We start from the raw sequence: 24202 nt of genomic DNA, 5'->3' as shown, positions 1-24202 counted from the left end.
AATGGACGAGCTGTAGAAGACGCATCTGATGAGCTTTGCAATTTTTAAGACTGGAGTAGGCGGACGTGTGGTGATCGTGGGGCCTGGCAGAGGATGGGAGTGTGCCTCTGGGGCTTCAGACTGCAAATTCATGTGAAGGGCAGAGATCGGCCTGACAGTAGGTATTCATAGCATAAACCTCCAGGATGTTGTATTGCCTGGGAATAAAATATCAAAGAAGGCTAAACCAGGTCAGGGAATGGAGCCTAGCTCTCTCTCTGAGTCTGCTTTGAATATCTTGCTGACAGAGGGGGTGTGTGTTAGGATCTGCAGGGAGACCACTCTTGAGCTGTCATGGTGCAGGTATGCTTATTTGTGTTAGTGGCCCTCTGAGAGGGTAAAAAAACCCAAAAAACTGAGAAGGAGTTGAGGAAAAATCCTGAGCATCATCCTTGCTGACGGATTGGCTGCTTTACTGGGAGGTGCAGAACTGGTCTGTATGGGAGTAGGAGGTGGTGAGTGTTCTGCCGTCGCACCTGGGAGGAAGCGCATGTGCTCAGAGGCAGGGAACGGGCGGCACTCTGGTTCCCAGTGTGGACACAGTCACTGTGTATCTCCCCAGGGAATGCCACCTGAAGGGGAGAGCGGGAAAATACTGGGCCTCTGACTGTATGGCCTCCACCCTCTGGAGCAGCACTCTGCAGCTGGGCCTTCCCGTGCTTGGTCGGCCTCCCCTCTGCAGTGAGCCTCCCACGCTCAGTCTGGCCTCCCATGCTTGGTTCAGCCTCCAACTCTGCCTTCGTCCATCCCTCTGCCGTCGTCCTCTCACTCTAGGCTTGACCTCACCTTCCTTGTGTGCCTCCCGATCTAGGTTTGGCCTCCTGCTCTGTAGTGGGCCTCCCATTCTGAGTTCAGAGTCACAGTTCAGCCTCCATTCCACTGTGGGCCTTCCCTCCCGGTTCGGCCTCCACTCTGGATTTGGCCTCCCAGCTCATTGTGGTATCACAGAATCATAGAATGGTTTGGGTTGGAAGGGACCGCAAAGGTCATCTAGTTCCAACCCCGCTGCCATGGGCAGGGACACCTTCCACTAGACCAGGTTGCTCAAAGCCCCGTCCAGCCGGGCCGTGTATCCCACTCTTCGTTCATTCTTTACTCTGGGTTCAGACTCCCGCTTGGATCAGCCTCCCACTTTGCAATGGGCCTACAACGCTCGGTCTGGCCTCCACGTCAGGTGTCCCTACAGCGCTCTGTCCAGCCTCCGCTTCCTTCTGTGCCTACAGTGCTCCCTCTGGCCTTCATTTCCTTGTGTGCCTCCTGCCCTCCTTGCAGCCTCCACTTTGGAATTGGCCTACCGCCCTCCTTTTGACAGAAATTCTTCAGTGGCCGCCTACTCTTGTGGCCACAACTCTCACTTATTTGTCCTCCCAACTTTGTTTTGGTTGCCAGTCTGCAACAGGCCTCAACTCTCCTCTTTTCAGCCTCCCACCTCTGTTTTGGCTTCTAATCTGCAATGGGCCTTAACTGTCCTCGTTTTGGCCTCCAATCTGCAATGGACTCCAAGTCTCATCAGTTCAGCTTTGTAGATGCCCTTTGGTCTTCTGTCTGCAGTTTGGCCTCCACTCCACGATGGGCCTCCCACCACCATTTCGGTCTTCTGTCTTTATTTTGGCTTTCACGCTGCAATAGTCCTCAGCCCTCATTTTGGTCTCCCATTCTGCAGTGGGCTTCCGAGGGTCAGCCTCTGCTCTGTGGTCAGACCCCCATGCTTGATTTGGCCTCTACTCTGTCACGGGCCTCCCACCCTCGGTCCAGCCTCCTACTCTGTCACGGGCCTTCCACACTTGGTCCGGCCTCCCACTTTGTGCTGGGCCTCAATTCTCATTTCAGCCTCCCATGCTCGGTTTGGTTTCCAGTCTGTGTTCAACCTCCCACGCTGTGTCTGGCTTCCAGCCTGCTGTGGGCCTCCTGCTCTTGGTCTGGCCTCTTTCTCCCTGGTGGTCCTGCCCTCTCCATTTGGCCTCTGCTCCCCTGTGGGCCTCCCCCTCCGTGCCCACATGGCAGTTTCAGCGGCAGGGGAAGGACGCCGCGCTGTGGCCGTCTGTCCTGCCCCCCAGGGCAGAGCCCTGGCTTCGGGTCTGGTGGGGCCGCGCGGTGCCGGCAGTGCCCAGGGTCTCAGGTACAAACTGGCAGCAGGAGCCCGGCACAGGGTGCGGGGGCACACCAGGCTCCAGGGTAGCGGCTGGCGCAGGGGCTGTTGTGCTAAAGAGCAAGCCCGTGTACGCAGGACGTGGCGCTGGCACGGCTCGGGGCTCTTCTGCACAACACTAACATCAGTCTGCATTTGTTGCAGGCCTCGAAGCTGGAGAAGCAGAGCAGCGTGTCTGAGAGTGACTACGATAACCCCACTGCCCCTCTGGAGCTGGAGGAGACAGGGTAGGTGCCGCGACGCAGAGCTAACGGCGCGGTGATGCAGAGCTAACGGCGCGGTGATGCAGAGCTAACGGCACAGCCCCACGCTGTTGGAGGACAGGGAGTTATGTGAGCAGCAAGTGCTGACCTCTGCTTTGTTCCTTTGCAGCTCAGGCAGGAAGGGCCGGCAGAGGAGTGTCATTTGGCAGGGGGAGGGCTCCATCCCCGAAGACGCTGACACAGCCCCCAGCTCCAGTTTGCCCAGTACAGAAGATGTGATTCGGAAGACTGAGCAGATCACTAAGAACATTCAGGAGCTGCTGCGAGCAGCACAGGAGAACAAGCATGACAGGTAAGGCGTGAGTGCCGGAAAAGCTCCGGAGTTCGTGAGAAAATGAAGAAAATTCTTCAGGTGCTTGCGGAAGTGCAGCCACCACCACCCGTGTGAACGCTGGAGGTGCTGATTTCACACCTACAGAGCGTGTAGGTCCGTGGTGTTTCCTGGTGTACTGGACCTAGTGCCGCGGGGTGAGCGGGGACGAGTGACGGCACAGGCGGTGGGAACACACGCTCTTGTCCAAAAAGCCAGCGCAGCCCAGTGGGTTCTGGCTGCAGCACTGCCTGCCACCTGCCTGCCCTGCCCTGCCCACAGCTGGCACAGGGGCAGGGAGCGCTGGGGGGCAAAGCGCTTGTGAAGTCCTGCTGCAAAATGAGTGTTGTTTTAGATATAAATCACGTGTGTTGCAGAGAACTCGGCGTAAGTTTCTCTTGGATTTTCAGACCTCCGTGTCCTTAGGTGAGGACACTCCACGGAAGTGCGATAGTAACACCGAGCCTTGTTTCGGGAAAAAATTGTGAAGGCAGGAAAAATTCGGCTTTCCTACTGATACAGATAACGTACCAGCAAAAGCTGTTTTGAACTATTGGGTTTAGACACAGACGTAGCTGGGTAAGCGGGAGACTGTTCATCTGCACATCAGGTAGCACACAGCTTCAGCTCCCTCGGGGAACTTCTGGCCCAACTGAACAATTAATTTTCAGAATAGCCATGAGCGAGTAAAAGTGATACTGTCCTTGACTGATCATCAGGCAGTGCTCCTGCACAGCTCTTTTAGAAGACTGTGAGTAAGAGTTACCTCTTCCCAGGTATGAACACGTTTTAGGTCTGGAACAGCTTTGGTCTCCAGAAAATCTGAACTCGCAGACTGGCAGGTCTTAGGTTCTGTCTCCCGGCCCAAGTTCTGTGCCCATTTTGCCTGTGAGAAGCGGCTGGCGATTTGCGTTAAGCCCTCGCTTCCTGCCTTGCTGGGAGAAGTGCACAACAATGGGGCCACTTTTGTTCTGTGGTTTTTTTTCCTCCTTGTACTTTTCTATTTTTAGAAGGGACAGTGCGCGGCCTCTCCTTCTCCCGCTGAATGGCGAGTTCTAACGTGTTTGTGCTGAGCTCGTTGCCCTTGTCCGTAACCTTTTCCGCTGCAATCCCTTGTTGCTTGTTTCTCACAGACCATAATGAGAAGCAACAGTAAGAGAAGCTTTAAATGAGTTTGTTTTTTATGTATATCACGGTTTACAGTATTTGACTTATATTTTTTTAAAAAATCATTGAAAGAAACGGTACAGCGTACCTAGCTTTCTCGGTTAAATTGAATAGATTTTTAAACAACCTGTTATGTTCTTTTTTATTTTCTTTTCTGTACCATGCGTGGAGCGGGCTGTTTGCCAGTACTTACATGAGTATAATCCTGCAAAACACTGAACTATGAAGCTGCTGTTCTTTGTTTTCATATTCCCTGGCTTTGTCTCAGTGGGCTGAGAGCTGCACAGCCTGGGACACGCAGGAGATGGAGCAGGCTTGTTCCACCATTCGCTTCTTGCAGTAGGGGAACGCTTCCTTAACAAAGTGAGATGCTCGGGGATGTAATAATACATCTTCCAAGCTAGTGCTGGGAACGTTGGAGATAAAAATCACGTGCTGCATAGATAATCGGAGACTAATAAAATGATGCAAGAATATAATCTATTAATGAAACACCTTCTTCCTTTTTTTTCTCGCTTTCTTCCGTTCCTTTTCCTGTGCTCAACTGGCCGAGTAGACCATTAGAGCGTGCGGGCATGCTCAAGCTCAGACACAGCCTCGGCTGCTTCAGCACGCTGGTTCCCTGGGCTGAGAGAGCTCCCCTGCAGCCTCTGACCATCCAGCAGCCCGGTCCTGCCTCCTGGTACTCTGGCCTCTGTCCCTGCCTCCCAGGCACAGTGTCCTTTCTCTTTCTCTCTGCTGCCTCTTTCTCTCACGCACCATCTGCACAGGGGTCGTTGAAGGCTATGCACGAAATGCTTTGGGTGATAAGGAACCTGCAGATAGCTAGTACGGAGAGTTGCGAACCTGTGAGTACCCGTTCAGTCAAAGCTCCCGCTATGGATTTAATGGGGAACAGAATCACAGCCTGGAACTGCAACTGTCTCTAGTCTAAGAGATTCTCCTGTCTCTGTTCTGCTTATTGTCCATTGAGATAAATTAAATTATGACAACAAACAGCACAACATGTGGTTGCTGCTTCTGTGCACTGTTTCAAAAGCAGCAGAAGTTTCATGGTTCCCAACATGCAACATTCACAACTGACAGCTTTAGGCCCTCAACTGTTTATACAGCTGGCGTGTCAAGTAAGATCATTCCTATCTTGAATCAGTGAAAAAAGATGTGTGTTTATATAGTATCTTCCAACCTGACCAAAATACTGTTTATTAATGCCTAAAATAAAAATGAAATTTAAGCGAGATGTTCTTTCAATGAGAACTTCCCAAGTTCTCACCCCAGGTATTACGGCCAGTGACAAATACCAGGATTGGAGGCAGAGGTTACCGCACGGCACTGCTCATCACGCATTCTTTTTTCCAAGCTGTCACTACTTGACTGTCTTCCTGACGTCATACTGGAATGTGTGTAAACTCAACAAATGCATCAGCTTATTTAAGGAGCTTACAGTGAGTGTTTACACTACAAAATAAAGCCATTCCTCCAAGACACACTGTAAACTTTGCAGCTAACCTAGAGAACATAGTATGAAATAGGTGTCATTAATCTTGGTCTTCCTTCATGCAAGTAATTCTTAGGCCTTTCTCTCCTTGTTAGCGGAGGGTTTAATCAGCACCCTGGCTTTTTAATGAGGTGAGGTGCTGTTCAGTGTGGCTCGCAGGGAGCAAATTAATTGTTAACTCAATAGCAGAATGGGAATTACAGGGAACTTGGAAGACTTCTCTCCACTTTTAGTTTATTGGGAAGAACTCATGTGACTTGAGACATATGGAAATGCTCCTTTTTAAAGCAATTTTCCTGCATTGCCAAAATGACCCCAGTGTGTTGCTTCTTTCTCAGTGCATTTGCAAGTGACCTATTTTTGCACCTTTGGTATTGCAAGATGACTGCATAAATCATGACGGGGGGCCTGGTTTTTTGTTCTTTTATTGCTCGAAAGGGCAATGATCTACCATAATCTACAGATGCTGAATATTTTTCTTGAATGGCGTTGCTTTGTGATTTTGAGATTCTCTTGCTTAAGATTGAATCATGTTAACTTACTTACGCTGAAATTGAGTCTTTGAAGCATAAAAACAAGTCTTTTGAAGTTAGACTTTTGACAAACCACACTAACACAGCGCTTCACAGGAGCTTATGGTAAATAGTTTTACGATCTATTTTGAACAGACTGATTTTCATTTGGTATATAAATCAGAAGTGAAATCTGTGAGGACTAATGGAATCTGCCTTTGTTTGGTCACCTAACTCAACAGAATTACTGAATATTTAGCCTAAAACTCACACGCTGTGAAAGTAGTCGGTAGTTTGGAGATGCATGCATCTGTAAGCTGCTGTATGAGAATTGCGCGTTGTCTGTTTACTGTGTATAAATCCGTCCAAGAAGGCATCTTGGTGTTCTTAAGTTAGCTTCACGTGATGTTTTACCTTCAGTTAAACATTACCAAAAGAGCAAGGTATGAATTCTGTGCTGGAAGTTTGGCACGCCCCATTCTCAGCAGGCATTTAACCTTCCAGTTCGTCAAATGAGAAGGGGGAAATGGGTGCACGGTGCTGCATTCCTGGCTTCCACTGGTAATGAACTGATACAGGGATGGAAGTAAATCTTGGAATCAAGGTGTGTCCTCAGCGTGCACCTCTGCAACAACCTAAGGCTTCCAGCCCGGCTGCTGCCCCAGAGAGGCACGTGTTTGTTAGAGAGAGCGCTCAGAGCTTAGCCGACAACGGATGGGTTAAAAGCTTACGGAGGTCAGAGTTCAGGTCTCGCTGCCAAGTGTTTGAAATACAATTTTTTGAGTTTACTGTATTTTGGTAACTTAGGTACAAAGTGCTTTTTTTAAAGGCTTCTGCTTTGTAACTTACACATGGAAAAGAAATGCAGGAAAATTGCATTGCTTCAGAGGTGTAGACAAGACAGTCCTATAAATATCAACACTTGGCTGTTAAATGATTTTTAAGAGTTTGGATGGCCAAAATTCAACTTTGAAACATAAAATCAATTCAGACACCTTTGTGGGGTTTTTTAACTTTTGTTCAGAGATTACTGGATTTTTTTAGCTGCTTTAGATCCTTTGCAGTTTAAAAACTTTTCTTTTAGCATTCTGGTTTTGCAGTCTCTTGGCTTATGCAGGACGAGCTCTTTTGAAACAGAGATTTCCTTAAAATGGCAGTAAGCTGAACTTACTCAGATCCCACATACAAAGTGGTTTTTTTTTTAATCCGCTTCTGATTGTCAACACTGCACTAAAGAAAAATGTATGGTTTTTTTCCAAAGCGCCTCTGTAGCACCAGATTTTGGTTAAATATTTTCAAGCTGCAGAATCTTACTTTACTTTGTGCCTGACTTACATGAACCAGTTTGCTTGGGCATGCTCTCCCACACTTAACAATAACATGTCGATTGTGCATATGCCAAAGAGAACGAGCTGAGCAATTTTCTGTACAATTTGGAGTCAAATTCTAATATTTGCATAGTTGGGGGGGGATTAGGAAATGCTAGTATATGAATTAATGTGCAGTTAATATTCATGGAATCGTTTCCATAATTGCATACAAATTGAGACTTTTTCTGACAATGTTTGGTGCAATAGGTATGGACAGTTATTCCTTCAGTCAAACTTTGATCGAAGAATAATGAAAACTTAAGAAATAATTTTGTACTATCGGTTAAGTTCTTGCTTTTTCTGAAGTCGCATAGTCATAGTTATATACAAACTTGGGGTGCGGTGTGCTGGGGAATGCTGAGGAGACGCTAGGAGTCACCATACTGGGTGTTGCACTACCCACTTCAGCTGCCTTCAGTGCAGCCTACAAAGATATTTTTAGAACACATATGGGGGTTTTGTTACTCAGTTGTTTTCAGAATAATAGCCACCGACTAGTGAGATTGAAGAGGAAAGGGAGTCTTTACATAATGAATAATACATTGCATCTTTTTGCAGCTATATACCGTGCTCCGAGAGAATACATGTGGCAGTAACGGAAATGGCGGCCCTGTTCCCAAAAGTAAGTACCTTTCAGCTTTTAGGTGTTTCTGGCCTCATTCCTTGTTAGCGGATTTCCCTTCAGTAAGTGAGAACCAAAAGCTGAAGGTAGGGAGAAATGACTAGGTGTTTTTGTCAGATCTTGCATCTTTGTATTTATTAGCGTGCCAAGTGGGAAGGGCTAATTTGTGAGTCCAGGCCTTTCATTCTACTCTTGAACTTCAAACTCTAAGAATTGGACGCAGCTCCTCCAAAACTGGAGGCTACTTGCATCTAGCTTGAGGAGCCATGTGGTTATCCAGGAATTTTGCTAGACTCGTCCCCCTCAAGGTTCCAGTTGAATGCCATTGCCTGGATTTCTTACTTGCAGGTATGTTTAGATCTGTTATCCACCTACCAAAGCATCTGTTTCTTCATAGCAAATTTTAGGGAGGGAAATCTCCATGATTAAGTTTTTGTAAACTCTTATCTACCTCTCTAAAACTGCAAGGAAAATCTAACACTGTTGTGCCTCCCTGAACACGCTGCGTACCCCACGTCTCTGCAGCGATGTCTTACGACGTCTCCTACAGCACAGAGAACTCCGTGCAGAAAGCGGGGCCCTAGCAGCAGACGTTTCGTATTAAAGAACGCTTGTGAACCACTGCCGGCTAATTAAGAGAGACCCTAAACCAGCTTTGTTCTTCTGTCAAGTTCAACTTCTGCTTTCTTTTCCCAGAAACCCAAATCTGAACTGGTAAGGACTTCTTTGCGTCTGCTGACATCTAGTGCCTACAGACTCCAATCCGAGTGCAAAAAAACCCTTCCCGTGGAGACGTGCCCCACGACAGACATCCAGCTGGTCACGCAGCAAGTTATCCAGTGCGCCTACGACATCGCCAAGGCTGCTAAACAGCTGGTTACCATCACAACCAAAGAGAACAACAACTGAGTCACACTTGGCTTTTTAGTCTTGTTTTTTAAAGGTTGAATTTTAAATATAGGTGTGGAACTATTCAAATTTTTATGAGACAAACTAAAGGGGCAAGAAACTCTTTTTTAAAACTCAGTATTATTTTTGCATGTTTTCTAACAATTTTATGATTAATTTAACCCACTGCCTTATTTTGTGCCTGCGTTGCCGGTTTAGTTACAGATAATAGCATGTTGCGAATAGCTGTTGAGCCATTATCACGTACCAGCGTTGTATCGAGCTCTTGCTAGATGTTTCCTTGGGGCCACGTTCTGCTTTCAGATATCGCTTGCAAAACTCCCGCTGCGTTCAGCCGCGCGTATCAGAGGGCAGAATCTCGCCTCTGCTCTGCCCCTCCTGGAGCCTCACGTGCCGTGATGCCGCTGACCGAGAAACCTGCAGCGAAACGGGCTCTGAAGGCTCCAGGACCGTAACTGCTCCCCAGCAGGAAGAAGGTGGTAGTCCTGATAAGGGAGTACAAGCCCAATATTATCTGTTCCCATATCAACTGTTGTGCAATAATATGTTTTTAGTCTGCTAAAACAATAGTAGTTGTGGGCATCCGAGCTTATTACGTGTAACTATACGAGGTCTTTGTCACTTTATCTATTTTGAAGGAATTTGAAACTTAGTAGTTATTTCTTTTAGTTGTCACTATGCCATTAATATATATGTTTGATGTTACTTTAGGGCATTAGTGGTTAAAATATTATCCTTTGTTTCCGATTTAATAATTCATTTGTAAGTCTCCTACAGAATTTTGCTGTCATCTTCAAGGCACCATCTTGTTTGCAGCAGCATTGCTCAGTAACTCAAGATGCAATTTCACTAAAGATTTCTGTGGTAATTAAAAAACAAAAAAAGGAAGTTAGAAAAGTGCCAGTGCAAAAGCAGCTGTGTCTGCCATAGCATATAACCTCTGTACCTCAACGTATCCAAATGTGAAAACATTTCTGATATCTGGTAAGTTTTATGCAAATCTTTCAAAATTTTACAAGCTACATCTGGAGTAACCCAAGCTAGGCTGCCTGTTAGAAAGGTAGGTGGGTGACAAATGTCAGTGTGTTTCAGGTTTTTTCATTCATAACAGTTCACAAAACTCTGTCAGTCCATACTTTCAAAAATGAGAGTTCTTGGGGAATCTGAATTCCATGGGGGGAAAAAAAAAATCACTCATTTTTGCCTCTGCCTGTGTCCCATTTGGAAGCCTGTTGTCATTTTCAAGGAGCCGGGCGGGGCTGTTCAGCTGGCAGCCACTTAAACGCGGTCCTTTCGTTAAGAGCGAAGTACAGACCAGCAGCGGCCGTCACGTGGCAGCAGCTGATAGGAACACTCAGTTTTCACTCGGCAGCGGCTATCTGCTATTCCACAGACAGGTCTGCAGCGCGTGGTCTGCCAGAACCACGAACTGCAAGGCTTTCTGGTGGAAGAATTGCTGTGTTTAGGTGAGCAAACGAACAAAAGTGCAGTGGTTGGTTCCTTTTCAAATCACACCGTGTTTGTATGTATATATAAACACTAAGTGCCATAACACTGTTGGAGTCTTGTATGGTGTAATTAGCTCCCTTTTTAAATTAGTGCAAGTTGGAGGGAGGGAGGGAATGGAGAGAGCAGATGATAACCCAGTAAATTAATGGTCTTCGTTGTGGGGTTTTTTAATTTCCTTTCTGCACTTCTGAATTCCAGAACTGTCTCTAAACTCACGGGAATGCAGAGAGGCTGGGATTAGAACTGCAAAAGTCATTTGTAAAACCTACTGCAGCATTATGCTACTGGCAATTAAATACATCAATAATCTTCTAGGAACTTTTCCTTGAATTGGCATCGGGGAAAGGCAGCGGATGGTATTTTTAAATCTCTCAGGACACCATTGTATGCTTTTCTTTAACATACCTTACCTGATTTCCACAGCAGGGTAACACCGAGTTATGTTGTAAGCTATCAGTTGTTTAAACTTGCCTCTGTACCAAAAAAACCAAACCCTTTGATAACTGCAAGCCCTTGTTGCAGCTACGCTAGCCCCAGATTTTCTGAAATCAACCATTTTGCTTGTTGGAAGGCCTAGCTATAAAAGCAGGGCCAACCCGGAATTGATTTCCCATTCTGTCACTTGAAACAGCATTTCTGGGAAATTCCCCCGTCTCCAAACAAACGTTTGTTCCAGGCTGGTTACGGTCACGCTGTGTCCTCGCTCCTGACCCACGGTGACTGTCACGCACGACAGGTAGTTTTCTGACTTTCTCAGTGACACAGAAGTGGTCTGAGCGCATGCTGATGTGCTACATCAGCTCTTCACAAAGAGGCAGTGGTTCAAAACCACCAGTGGAACTGAAGAGTAGTACGTCATACAGCACTGCGGGTCAGAAAATTTTTAATACCTGAAATAACAACGGTGTTTTGTTTTTTTTTTTTTCTTTTATGACTAGATCTCCTCTTTCTTTACAAAATGCTGCATAGGAAAGTAAAATGTTTTTTGCCTTTTTCCAAAACTTGTATTTATCAGTGTTGTTCTGTCTGTACAATATTTTGACTTAATTTTTGTTTACTCTATTACTATAAAATGCTAAAACCCTTTCAGTGTGCGAAATTCTGTGGGGTTATTCGACTGCTGGGTCTGTAAAGATCTTGAAGAGGTTCCTATAGCTGAGGAAAGCCTGCGGTGCTGAAACAGCACCCACTGTTGTGACGGCCCCTCGCCCCCCGTGACGGGCTCTGAACGCGCTGCAGCAGCTGAAGCAACGCGCGGGGACTGATTTTAAGCTGCGGCTGCCTAAGGTGATGGCAAGGAGGCAAGTGCAATAATCACCTAAACCTCCCCTCTTCTCATTGCAGCTCTTTGCTTACGTAAAGAAATGAACCAAGTCTTCAGCACCTTCTGGAGAGGAACTGGGCCTGTTAAGAATTACTGGTACAGCAGACGTTATCTTACTGATTTGCACTGTGTTAGGAATTAACTCCTAAAAGCCAGCTGGGCCCCTAGGCACGTCCTGCGTCTCAGTGGGAGCCTGACACTTCAACAGCAAAGGCAGCAGGTAGCATACACCTCCCGTTCTGCAGCAGGCACAGATTCCTTCATGGTTTAGATCCGGATGGCCCGTTTATTTGCTGTGTTGCCCCAGTGCAGCACATACTAAAATACATCATCACAGCTCCCGAACACTGAGTAAGCGAAGCAGTCCGGTCCTCCAAGGATGCGCATGCCTCTGCGTTCTTGAAGTCAGCAGAAATTTGCTCTTGTGTTCAGCTAGGCCACAGCTAAATATTTTCAGAAACCTAACGAGTTGAGTCTCGGCAGCACTGTAGGCTACTCCAAAGCCACCATTATTTCAGGAGTTCCTTGATTCCTCAAAGTTTTCTTTCTGTAGTCTGCAACTGCGTTTAGTGCTCCTTCCTCAGGTGCAAAGGGCGAGAATCCTCAGGTCCATGCTGCTTTTGGGTAACTGTAGAGCTAACAGGGTCAAAACAAAGATCATAACTACTTCATGGGCTCTACAATTAATCTTCCATACACGAGCTATTCAGCATGCAAAGGTACTCCGGAGAGTACAGAACGCCCTCCAAGAAAAACCATCAGGAACGTTTAAAAGTTGATACTTAAAGGCAGTAACACCTTCCAGCTGCCTCTGACTTCAGGAGCTACTGTCTAATAAATGACCGGGGTGAGTTACTCTGCAGAGTAGCTCGTAGTTTAGTATGAAAAATACAATCTGCTGGGCACGTGGTTTAGGTAGGGTTACTCAAATTCAGCTTAGTTTTTAGAGCTAACGTAAAAATACAAAGACATGGAGCAGCTGAGATGCACTGTACCAACTGCATTAATGCAGCTGATAGTGCTGAAAATAATTAGAACAACATTTGAGGCAGTAGCAACAAGTCTGCCTCAAAAGTTATTTAAATAATTGGAATGTAAAATATCAGTATCAGCAATAAAAAAGCAATTTGTAAGAAAGAGAGAACTATAAACCGCTGTTAAAAATAGGACCAGGAAAGGAATGGGCCCAGTGTTCCACCCTGGCGCTGCACGGCAACAAAGGTGCAGATCAGAAGCAACAACAATTCTGCTCGCGGATGGGCTCGCGTGTCGGGGGCCTGGATGTCCAGGCTTCCCCGTCCCGCTGCTACCTACCCTGCCGCGATACCCCTGCTCAGCCATGCGCTTGGCCTCCTGCTGCACCAGCTCCTCGCAGCGCTGCCGGGCTGATCTCTCCTCCTCTTCCTCCTCCCTCTGGCGCTGCTGCTCCTCCCGTTCTTGTAAGCGGCGCTCTGTCAGCTGGACACAGAGAAGACGGGGCTGTTACGGCGAGATCGGACACAGACCGGGCACCTTCAACAGCCAGGGGCGTGTCTGGGAAGCATGCTGTACCTGCGCCTCCAGCTCCTGCCTGTGGGCTGTCTTCAGTTCCTCCTCCTGCTCCTTCTCTCGCCTACTCAGTTCTTTTGCCTCTTCGAGTTCTTTAATCAGCTGCTCTCGATACTTTATAGACTCTTCTTGGGCTCGTCTGTTTAACTCCATCTTCTCTTGGATCTGGCGCTGCCTGCCTGCCAGCACCTTTGTGAAGTGAGAGGGTGAAGGGAGAAGGTAAGACAAGGAAGGGGCCAGCCTTAGAAGCAGAACTGGGGAAATCTCAGTGCAGACAGTTCAACAGTTCTCAGAAAACGTATCAGACAAGCAGAAAAATTCTGCCCTGGGTACTGAAGGCTGTGACCCTCTGGAGGGTGGACGGTCACAGCTGGAACGATGGCTTCATCAAACCAAGAGAGACACCTCATCAAAAAAGGTCATCACCTCGTTCATCAGGCGATCTCTGGCCGCCTTCTCTCTTTCCCATTCTTCTTCCCTCTTCTCCCACATTTTTTTAGCTTCTTCTCTAAAGGAGAGAGGAAGAATTATCTCTAAGGTTACTACTTACAGTTAAAAAACCCTATACACTCCATGGGCATAGGCGAGCTACCCAGTGCTTTAGAGGAGCACTCAGGTTTCTCTTCCCATTTGTTCCCAGGCAGCCAGCGCGTCCGCCCCACCTGCGCCTATTTCGGAGAACCGCTCTGCTCTCCCGTTACTGAACGGCAGGAGGTAACGCACTGGAGGAAACGCTGGCCTGTAGCAGGGCTGCTTGGGTGCTCCGGTCTGCCCCAGGCACAAAGGGCCTCGGGAGGAAGCTTGCCTCTTAACAAGCGCACTACTTCACACAGGGGGCGGGGAGTTAAGGGCATTGCTGGAAAAGCTGAAGATTTTGCAAATCTTGCCTCTGCAACAAAACCTTTAACTAAAACTTGATGGTAGCACGCACTATCCTGTCACCAGTGAAGATGTTCTCTGCACTGGGGAGAGTGTAAGCTGAACCTGAACGAGGAACCTGAGGCAGCTTTTATCTACAAGCTCCGAGATACAACAGGAAACAATATGCAGGTTTTGGAGTCACTTAGACTAAACCGCTCCACATCGGTAACGCAGAATCATTGAAAGCTGGTTACAAAGTACTTAAAACTAAAAGGTAATTCTTGCTGTCTCTGCCTTACTACCTTTTTTCATTATTAAAGCTCTTGCATTTGAGCCAACATAACAGAAATTATGGACTAGGTGCTGGGCCGAAGTCACTGAAAAACAACCGCAGGCTTTGATTCTGTCCTGACAGAAAAGCTTTGGGTCTGTCTGTACCGGCACGCTGACCGCCAACACAGCACTAGCACATGGAATGAAGGGGCAGCGCTCACCCCTACTGCCGTGCTTCTGGAACTGCAGGGCCAACCAGACACCGCTTTCTAACGTCCACTTTCAAAGCCTATTTAACAAACACGAATTCCAACCAGGCAGGAACATGCGGCACACACGGTCTCTTTAGACAATGTTCAGAGGTGGGCAGACTCACCTAAAAATAGTCTGCAGCTCTGCCTCCCTCTCCCTTTCTAACTGGAGCTGTTCCTCAATGACACGTTTCATCCAGGCAACATCTGCAACCGCTTGTTCTCGTCGCGCAGACTGGCGGCGCTGATCCTCATCTTCTTTCTCGAGGAGGGCTGCTAAGATTTGCCTGTCTATCTCCTTGAGAAACACCACAAGATGATTAACCACTATCCAGCAGGCTTCCAGCCTGTGTGCAGGGCTGCTCTCTACGAGGTAGTGGTGACACAGTGTCAAGGGTGTGCTCAGGAGGACACCCAGTCTGCTGGCTTCCCCATGATCTTTTTGCTCCAGCCCTGTTCACAAGCTGGAAGGGGCTTCCAAACTAATTATCTGTAGGCATCAGAGGCAGACACATAAACAAAACACAAAGAACAAGTTTCTTCAGCACACAGTATCTAGAACGTATAAATCAAGGGGTACTTTCTCTTACCAGCTCCTCTTGTATCTGCTGGGCTCGTCTCTTTAGCTGGGCATTACACTGATGCCTCAAAAAGCGGCTGAAGGAGAAAGAAAAGAACACATTCAAACCGACTCCAAAGCCCTGTGTTGTTCTACACCAGCACTCAAGAAGGTACATCTACGACGATGTAACTTACAGGCAACAGAGGTACCTGCTACTGCTAACATGAACAAAGAGAAGTAACAGCACCGATGCGTTTGCTCGTGGGCTGTTCTGGGCGCTTCCATCAAAACCCAAATATTTACAACCCACCGCTTCTATCTGAAATATCTCCTCGTGCCGCAAGTGCTATTGCGGACGTAGGAACAGATTCTATCCAAGCCCTGCCGAAACAAGCTACACTCGATCTCGTACCCAAGCTCTTTCTTCTTCCGGTGCTCTTCCATTTGTTTCCTTTCTTCTTCCAAGTTCTCCAGCTCCCACTGCTGCTTTAATAAATTCTCTTGTTCTTTTTTCAGCTTTGTTGCCTAAAAGGAAAAAACAACCACTGAGAAAGAGCACGTCAGAGAGGCAGGACATCCCAGAGAGCGCGTTTGTACCAGAGTTTGTACCCCATTCTGCTCCTTTGCAAACAGTCAAAATCCTCGCTGCAGCAAATATTCCACATTAATTTAATTCGTGGCTCAGTGGCTCACAGCTCAAGAGACGCTGTGAGAAGCCCCAGCTGAAAAAGCCTTTGACCTGAACCTGTCACACTTAGAAGTTTATGTTTTTCTCATCTGGTGCAGCACAAAAGGGCGCTCACATTTCACGAGGAGCAAACAAAAGCTACCGGAATGCAGTTAATACGCCAGTGCTCACAGGAGAGGTCTACATTACTAACAGAAATTATGTCACAACTAACTTTGTTCCAGATTTAATCTAGCAGAAACCTGGAGGGAAGAGGTCAGGTCAGTGTTGCTGTATTTCCAAGCGAAACAATGAATTTCCTTCTCAAATTAGAAGAAACTGAAGATTACCTTTGTCTCCTGTAATTTCAGTTCTTCTATTTGTTGAAGCAACGCCTCTGCTTGCTTCTTCTCTTCCAGCCGACGTTTCTCTTCCTCTTGTCTCATTCTTTCCAGCGCTTCCCTTCGCGCAATTTCATATTCATTTTCATAACGTTTTTTCTCTTCAAGTTCAGTTGCTTCTTGCTTTCCGAGCCAAAAGAAAGCATGGCATTTAAGGTTAGGCTAACACAAAGAAACAACTTCTGGCTCAGGAAATGCACAAATCGAATTCTTGCAAGCTGACACGTATTGGGAAAATACGGAACAAAATATGCTAGGAAGGAACACAAGGACAAAGCAAAACTATCGCTGATCACTGCCTGAAAATGGTTACCAGTCTATACACGTCCCTCGCAGGACCCTGCACAGGTCTGATACAAGCACAGGCGCTCTTAAAAATACACTCAGTTTTTCCTATTACAGCATAGATTATTGTTTTAGTTAACTCTGAAATCTGTATTTGAAGGCCTTTATTATTCCCTCACATCAAAAGCCCTGTATTCCCGTATGTATGTGTGTATTCAAATACCGAGTCCTTGCAGCTTTGCACTGGCTCTGCACTGCAGTTCAGTGAGCACCCAGCGCTGCGCCGAATCCTGCAATGGATCCGATCAGCAGATAGCACTGGATTTTCTACGAGACGGATCGTGTGTTAAACAGGAACGATGGGTCCTCATTAAAAGCATCCTTCCTGTTAGCAGCTCCTGTCGTTCTGCGGACGCCAGAACTCCCCATCGCTATGGGACGGAGCACAGCGACCTCAGTCATTATTTGGTTCAAGACTGGCATGAGAAAAACAAACCAAGAGCCAACTCCTATTCCTTCCACATCCGAACCGCGTCCATACAGGAAGGCAAGCTGCCTGCCAGCTGGGTCAAAAGGCACACAGTGTCACACCTCCACCTGCTCACGCATTCCAGGACTCTGCCCTAGTGACCAGTAACACCAGGGCTACCCCAGCGTACCTTGTTTTTTTGCGTTAGCTGGTCACCCCAAGCCTCCACCACGTGCTTCCTGTGCAGCTCCGACTCCACCTGTAGATGACAACAGATGCGGCATCGCCATTAGTGCCAGAGGCTCTCCTGTGCCCCAGGATCCAGACAGACTCTCTAGGGCTCCTCCTGGCCCAGCCGTAGCCCCAGAGTCCCAGCAGGATCTGCCTCTGCAGAGGTGGGCTCGTTTGGGTGTCCTCAGTGCCCGCCAGGCCACAAGCTGAGGGTCAATGTCACATGCCAGTCCTGGGAAACACTACAGTGACACTGAAACCAGAGCTGTGGCGGCTAGAGCAGCAGGTTGGTGGAATAAAGAATAAGGAAGCACCAAGGACAGGGCGGGCACAGCTTTAAAAAGTACCGGAGATATTTACATCACGGGCACTGAAAATCTGCTCTGAGTCAGAACAGATTTCTGACTGTTTTTGAAAAATACCAGCTTTGAGGGGACTCCTTAGACAGTTAAGCGATTTTCTTCTTTGCCTTTTGTTTATCAGAGCTTAGGACAATTGCTGTGATTCAAGATGAATGACAACAGTAGATATACGATGACTTTCAAGTTAAAAACTGGTTTAATAAACACAAGGCAGCAGGGACTAAAAAGAAAGTAACATCACCTCCCGGAGCTCAGCGTTGTTTTTCTTCCAGTGCTCATAGAGCAGCTGCTCAGCAACCTGGAAACGCAAGAGTTGGATTACATCAGAATACAGAAGAATTTGAGATATCAAACCCTCCCAAGGCAGCCATTAGTTAATAATAGAATTGTTTAGGTTGGAAAAGACCTTTAAGATCATCAAGTCCAACCGATAACCCAGCACTGCCAAGTCCACCACTAAACCATGTCTTCAAGCACCACGTCTACCCTTCTTTTAAACACCTCCAGGGATGGAAACCCAACCACTTCCCTGGGCAGCCTGTGCCAGTGCCTGACAACGCTTTTCATGAGGAAATTTTTCCTAATATCCAATCTAAACTTGCCCTGGTGCCACCTGAGGCCGTTTCCTCTCATCCTATTGCTTGTTACTAGGCAGAAGAGACCGACTCCCACCTCGCTACAGCCTCCTTTCAGGCAGTTGTAGAGAGCGATAAGGTCTCCCTTCAGCCTCCTCTTCTCCAGACTAAACAACCCCAGCTCCCTCAGCTGCTCCTCACCAGTCTTGTGCTCCAGACCCTTCACCAGCCTCATTGCCCTTCTTTGGACACGCTCCAGCACCTCGATGTCCTTCTTGGAGTGAGGGGCCCAAAACTGAACAGAGCACTCGAGGTGCAGCCTCACCAGTGCCGAGTACAGGGGCACGATCACCTCCCTGGTCCTGCTGGCCACACTATTCCTGATACAAGCCAGGATGCCATTGGCCCTCTTGGCTACCTGAGCACACTGCTGGCTCACGTTCAGGCGGCTGTCAACCAACACCCCCAGGTCCTTTTCTGCCGGGCAGCTCTCCAGCCACTCCTCCCCCAGCCTGTAGTGTTGCATGGGGTTGTTGTGACCCAAGTGCAGGAGCCAGCACTTGGCTTTGTTGCACCTCACACAGTTGGCCTCGGCCCGCCGATCCAGCACGTCAGATCCCTCTGCAGAGCCTTCCTGCCCTCCAGTAGATCAACACTCCCGCCCAACTTGGTGTCGTTGGCAAACTGACTGAGGGTGCGCTCGACCCCCTTGCCCAGAGCACCCAGTTCTGAAAAACGCAGCGCAGGGAGCTTCTGTCCAGCCCCCAGCAAGGGCAATTTGCCCATGCAGAGCAAGGGAGCGGCCGTGCCCGTCCCGTCGCCGGGAGGGCTGTGCGAGCGCCCCCTCACCGGCAGGGATGGGGAACGCACCCCGGGCTGCGAGGCCTCTCCCGGCGCCGTGCAGAGTCAAGGGCCGGGGCGCGGGAGGCCCCGCCGCTGCCCTCACCTTCCTCCTCCGCTCCTCCCGGCCGGCTCGCAGCTCCTCGCTCCGCTGCCGCATCCCGGCGGCCTCCGGCCCGCGGCCCCGCCGCAGCTCCCGCAGCTCCGCCGCCAGCACCTCCCGCTCCTCGCCCAGCAGCCGCCGCAGCCGCGACCGCCGCTCCTCCAGCCGCTCCGCCGCCTCCTCCTCCCTCCGCACCGCCGCCGGGCTGCGACACACACCCGGGCCCGTCACGGGGAGCGCCCGCCGGGGCCCGGCCTCGCCTCCCCTCCCGGCCTCCCCGTACCTGGGCGGGAGGGCGCCCGCCGCGCTCCACCGCGCCTGGCGGGAGCAGCAAATGGCGGCCCGGGCGAAGGAGCGGCTGGCCCGCTCCCACTGCTGCCGGTTGCGCTCCTCCAGCTCCCGCCGCCGCTCGGCGGCCCAGCGCTCCGGGGCCCGGGCCCGGCCCCACGCCGCCCACCGCAGCGGCAGCGCCATCGCCCGCCGCCCGCCACCCGCGGCCGCCGCCCGGCGCCATGGCAACGCCCCCGGCCGCTACGGGCGCCGCCGAGGGACAGGGCGGGCCGAGCTCCGCGGGAAGCGAGGGGCGCCCGCTCCCCCGCGGGCTCCCACCGGCCCGGCCCGGGGCGGACCGGCCTCTGCCGCCCGCCGGCCGTGCCCCCTGCCCGGGCCGGGCGGCGTGAGGGGGCACCCGGGCTGGTGCCACCGCGGGTCAAAGCTCCCGCAGCGCCGCTCCTTTACTGCACCGTCAATACTTCGGGCGGGTTAAAGGTTTCCGTTTCTGTCAGCCTTGGCAGCGCCGCCGGCCCGGCGCCGCATGCAGAAGCTCGTCCCCCACCGAACCCCTCCCGGACCGGCCTCCGCCTGACCTGGGAGCTGCCCAGCACCCAGGGCCCGGGCCCGGGCCCCGGCTGGGCGGAGGCGGCAGCCGGCGGCCCCCTGCGTGTGCCACCGCCGGGGACGGGCCCTGTGCCAGCCGCCTCCCTGCGATCGGTATCGCCCCAACGCCTGTTTTTCCAGAAGAACCGGTAAAAACACCGGGTCCGGGGGTAACTCCCTCCCCGCGCGCTGCCGGAGGCGGCTGAGCCTCCCTCCGCGCCCGCCCCCCCGCAGCTCGGTGTCACCTTTCCCGCCCGTCGCCGAGCTCTTGGAAATTACTCCCCCCCGTCAGGGGTTACCTGGGTTTACAGGCCAGGCTAGGCCGCGCCGAGGCAGCGAGGGCCGCGCTAACCGAGCCGGCTGCTCCCTATGAAACATTTATCTCCCCTAAATAATTAACGACGACCAGCCTGGAACGCTGCGACCGGCCGGGGGAGGAACGGCCGGTGCGGGGCCGAGACGGCGTAAACAGCCGCGGTGGGGATGCTCCTATTTCCACCCGCCACTGCCGGGGCAGGGCCCGCAGGCGCCCGTGCGACCCTGAGCAGGCCGGGGCCGGGGCCCAGCCGCAGCAGGGGACGAACCGGGGTGGACGGAGCGGGCAGCGCGGCCTCCTCCGGGCCCCAACCCGGGGCTGCGGGGGAGCGGCCCCCGGGCTGAGGGGGCTCTGAGGGGAGCACAAGCCCCGCCCCTCAGCCCCGCCCCGCCGCCCCTCTAGTCCCGCCCCCGCGCCCCCATTGGCGGGCGAGAGGGCGGGCGGTGCGCTGCCATTGGTCGGAGCGGCGGGGGCGGGGCGCGGGGGCAGCGCGCTGCCGCGTCGGGCGGCGAGGCCGGTCGCGGTGCCGGTGCGGAGCGGGGCGGGTTCGGGCCGGGCCGGGCCGGGCCATGGCGCTGCTGCTGGAGCACGAGTTCAAGCCGCTGCCCGCCGACAAGCAGATCGAGACGCTGCCCTTCCTGGAGGCCGTGGCGCACCTGCCGCCCTTCTTCGGTGAGTTCAGGACGGCCGTTTGCGGGGGCGGGAGCTGCGGTAGGGCCCGGCCCGGTACCGGCCCCACGGCCGCGCCCAGCCGTGGCCGTCTGCGGACAGAGGGCTCTCGGGCCCCGCCGGTCCGGGTAGCCTCTCCCCGGTCCTGGGTGCTCGCTCCTGGGGCTCCCCCAGGTCTGGGTCGTTCCCCGCCCGGTCCCGGGCCCCCGGTAGGGGCTCACCCGCGGGCCCGGCTGCTCCCCTCTCCCGGTGCCCGCCGGGGAAGCAGCCTGGTGGGGCCGGGGTTGCATCACGCTCCCGTCAAACCTGCCGAGCAGCCCCGTTGGGAAACGTCCCGCTGTCCCCGGGGCCCCACGCCCCGGCAGAGCCGCCGGTGCCGCAGCGGGGCCCGGCCGCCTTCCTCCGGTTCGCCCCGGCCGGAGGCACCGCTCGGGGCAGGCAGCTCCCGGCCGGCCCGTGGATCCCACCCGTGGCCGCTCACCCCATGGCGGGGCCGTGGGCGTGCGTTGTGCCACGACGGCCTGCGCCGTCCCGCTGCCCTCCACAATGTCGGCCATTGTGTGACGGCTCGGTGGCAGGGCTGGGCCGGGCCGGGCACGGGGCTGTGACCGTCGTGCCCGTCGTGCCGCTCCGCACCATCGCATCGGGGCCGTGTCCTGGAGCCGGAGGGTCGCGGGGCCGGGGCGGGAGGCAGGGCTGTCCCGGAGGGCCGGCAGCCGCTCGCCACGACCGTGTGCGAAGCCTGAAGAGCCGTTCCCAGCCTCGCTGGCGCGTGTCTCGGTGCCTTGGCTGGGGTTAAGGTGAAACCTGTTGGTTACGACTCGGGACTTTGCCATGTCTCCTGTGTGCCCTAATGACTAATCGTCCTCCCTCCGTGTTTCCACAGATTGCCTGGGGACTCCCATCGTCTACTCGCCGGTCAAAGCAGACCTGACTGGAAATATCAAGGTAGGAAAGGGCGCAGGAGGGCATGGGGGGGTGAACACCCAGGCAGGGATGCTGTGAGATCAGAGAGGCAAGAGCCAGAGGCATTTAAAAAGGGCTTTTCTTCCCATGGGGGGCTTTCAGGCTCAGCGGCGGCTCGTCTCTGTGTGTTTATTAATGATATTCCCTGGTGAAAACACCATTTAGCAGCCGCAGTGCTCGCTACAGACACCGCGTTTCCCCATACCGCAGCCGTGAGCGCCAGCCTGCTGCCACCCTGCCTGGCAGCTCCCGGGAGCCAACCTCCCTTCTCTGTCCTCTCAGAAAATCCGGGCGGTTTACGACTCCAACCCCGCCAAGTTCAAAACACTGCAGAACATCCTGGAGACGGAGAAGGAGATGCACGGCTCGGCCTGGCCCAAGACAGGCGCAACGCTGGCACTGATGTGGTTGAAAAGGTGACTCATGGCGTCGGGGGCTGCTCTGGGCTGTGTCCCGGCGTGCAGGGAGCCCGTTGAACGCCAGCCGGAGGCTGCTGCGGCGAGCGTGGGTCCGGCTGGTCCCTTCAGGCTGGGTCTGGCCGGGGCAGTGCAAGGTGCTGCATTTCAGGGAGCACAGCCCGGCACGCTGGCTGCACAAGCAGGAGCATGCAGGGGCAGGCAGCAGCCCTGTGGGGAGGGTGTGCTGCTGGGGCTGGGGGTTTTTGGGGGGCCTGGATGCGTCGGGCTTGGGGGGTGCCTTGCTGGAGGCTGGGAAGCAGCATCCCCTTCCCCACCCCAACATCTCCACTCTTCTCATAGGGGCCTGAAATTCATGCTGGTGTTGCTGCAGAGCATCTCTGATGGTGAGCGGGACGAGGAGCATCCGAACCTCATCCGAGTGAACGCCATGAAGGCTTACGAGATCGCGCTGAAGAAATACCACGGCTGGATGCTGCAGAAGCTCTTCACGGTAAGCGTTCACGTCTCCATGGAGGAAAGCAGCTGTTCTTTAAGCCCAGCTGCTCCGTTAGTTGCCCCTAGCAGTGATGTGTTTTAGGGGAATAAGGGCTTGGAAACGTGGGAAGCTGCTGATCTATTTTGAGCAGTATTTCCAGGGGACCCTCTCTGCGCATCCCTGCTTCTCCGAGTGTCCAGTCAACATCCCCAAGGTTGTTCCTGTGTGCCTCCAAGTGCCCAGAGACCCCGCGGCGTCCCATTTGGGCGCATGGGAACAACCCAAACTGGGGTCTCCGGGCGCTCGGAGGCACACGGGAACAACGCAAACTGGGGTCCTGCGTGTGGGATGGGGAGGACTTTCGGTTTGTGGGAGCCTTACAGCTTCTTCCCCTGTTTTATAGGGCTCGGTCTACGCTCTTCCATACAAATCGGATTTGCTGAAAGCATTAGAGAAGGGTAAAGAAGTCAAGGAGGAGGAAAGCATAGAGAAGATTCATCAGTTTCTTTCGAGGGTCACCCCCATCCTGGATGCAATTTATGAGATGTACACAAAGATGAACGCCGAGCTGAGCTACAAAGCCTAAGGCTCGCACAGGACTGGCAAGGCTTAAATAAGGTGTGATAGGTGCTACCTGCGTCTTAATCACTGAGGCAGCTGGGGTGGCTCCTGGCTGTCAGACGACTTTGATTCTCATCTGGATCTGCAGTGGATAACCTGTTTTCTTAAAAAAAAAAAAAAAAATTAATTTTCTATTGAGAATATGGCAAAAAAACAGTTGTACCCTGTGTCATCGTAGGGTTTCCCAAGCTTTTGTACTAAAGAGGAAAAAGAAGTGTTTCTAATCCTAACCGCTGGGTTTATGTCTACCGCGGTATGGGGAATGAAGCCTGGCTGGCGGCAGCGTCCCGCCGATGCTGCCCTGACTCTCGGACTGCACCGCTGCACCCTCGGCTGTGCTGCGCCCCGTACCCGTCGTGTGCCGACGAGCGCCCAATGCCGCTCACCCACCGATGGGCGCCAGGTGAGAAACTTCCCGAACGATGCCGGCGGTGCCCGCGGCGGAGGAGCCGATGACTTTCCCAGGTGACCCCAGCTCCGCCAGCGCCTGCGTGGGAGCGAGCCCCCTCCTCCGGGACGGCCGTGCCGACTGAAGCCGGGGGACTGTCCCGACGTGGTGTTTGTGGAAGCACGCGTTGCCTTATTAACCGACCGCCTTACGGCACTGCTGAGCCCCATGCCGGCGGGGCAGGGAAGCAAAATTTAATAAAAACTGACGGTAACCTTGGCCTGGGCGGCTGTTTCAGGGCTTGTTTCTGGGGAGGCTGTTTTGGGGAGGGTGTTTTGGGGTTGTTCCTTGGGCTGGCTGTTTTCAGGCAGT

The 24202-nt window shown here is 52.1% G+C and overlaps 3 protein-coding genes across 8 annotated transcripts in view; 2 read left to right on the top strand and 1 right to left on the bottom strand.

Annotated features, from left to right (window-relative positions):
- Window positions 1–8844, top strand: part of GIT2 (GIT ArfGAP 2) — a 31797-nt gene extending 22953 nt beyond the window's left edge. For all 6 annotated transcript variants that reach the window (XM_082325053.1, XM_082325054.1, XM_082325057.1 and 3 more), the window contains 4 exons: window positions 2333–2415; window positions 2561–2743; window positions 7867–7930; window positions 8627–8844. In XM_082325053.1, coding sequence (XP_082181179.1) covers window positions 2333–2415; window positions 2561–2743; window positions 7867–7930; window positions 8627–8839 — 543 coding nt within the window. In that variant the 3' untranslated portion in view covers window positions 8840–8844. The remainder of the gene's footprint in view (window positions 1–2332; window positions 2416–2560; window positions 2744–7866; window positions 7931–8626) is intronic.
- Window positions 8845–12167: 3323 nt separating this feature from the next.
- On the bottom strand, window positions 12168–20863 carry TCHP (trichoplein keratin filament binding; the record flags this gene model as incomplete). Its single annotated transcript, XM_082324809.1, has 14 exons — window positions 12168–12308; window positions 12987–13130; window positions 13224–13409; window positions 13647–13728; window positions 14731–14903; window positions 15196–15262; window positions 15580–15692; window positions 16185–16358; window positions 17180–17248; window positions 17824–17880; window positions 19104–19305; window positions 19384–19631; window positions 19967–20105; window positions 20820–20863. 14 exons carry the CDS (start codon window positions 20861–20863, stop codon window positions 12276–12278), a joined length of 1731 nt encoding a protein of 576 aa, XP_082180935.1. The 3' UTR covers window positions 12168–12275.
- On the top strand, window positions 20798–23668 carry GLTP (glycolipid transfer protein). Its single transcript, XM_082324629.1, has 5 exons — window positions 20798–20964; window positions 21848–21909; window positions 22210–22343; window positions 22686–22836; window positions 23225–23668. The coding sequence occupies exons 1-5, from the start codon at window positions 20862–20864 to the stop codon at window positions 23405–23407; spliced, it is 633 nt and encodes a 210-aa protein (XP_082180755.1). The 5' UTR covers window positions 20798–20861; the 3' UTR covers window positions 23408–23668.
- Window positions 23669–24202: the final 534 nt, after the last annotated feature.

Source organism: Platalea leucorodia, assembly GCF_965183815.1.
Source record: "Platalea leucorodia genome assembly, chromosome: 12".
Classification (NCBI taxonomy): domain Eukaryota; kingdom Metazoa; phylum Chordata; class Aves; order Pelecaniformes; family Threskiornithidae; genus Platalea; species Platalea leucorodia.
This window is presented reverse-complemented; position numbering and strand designations above follow the sequence as displayed.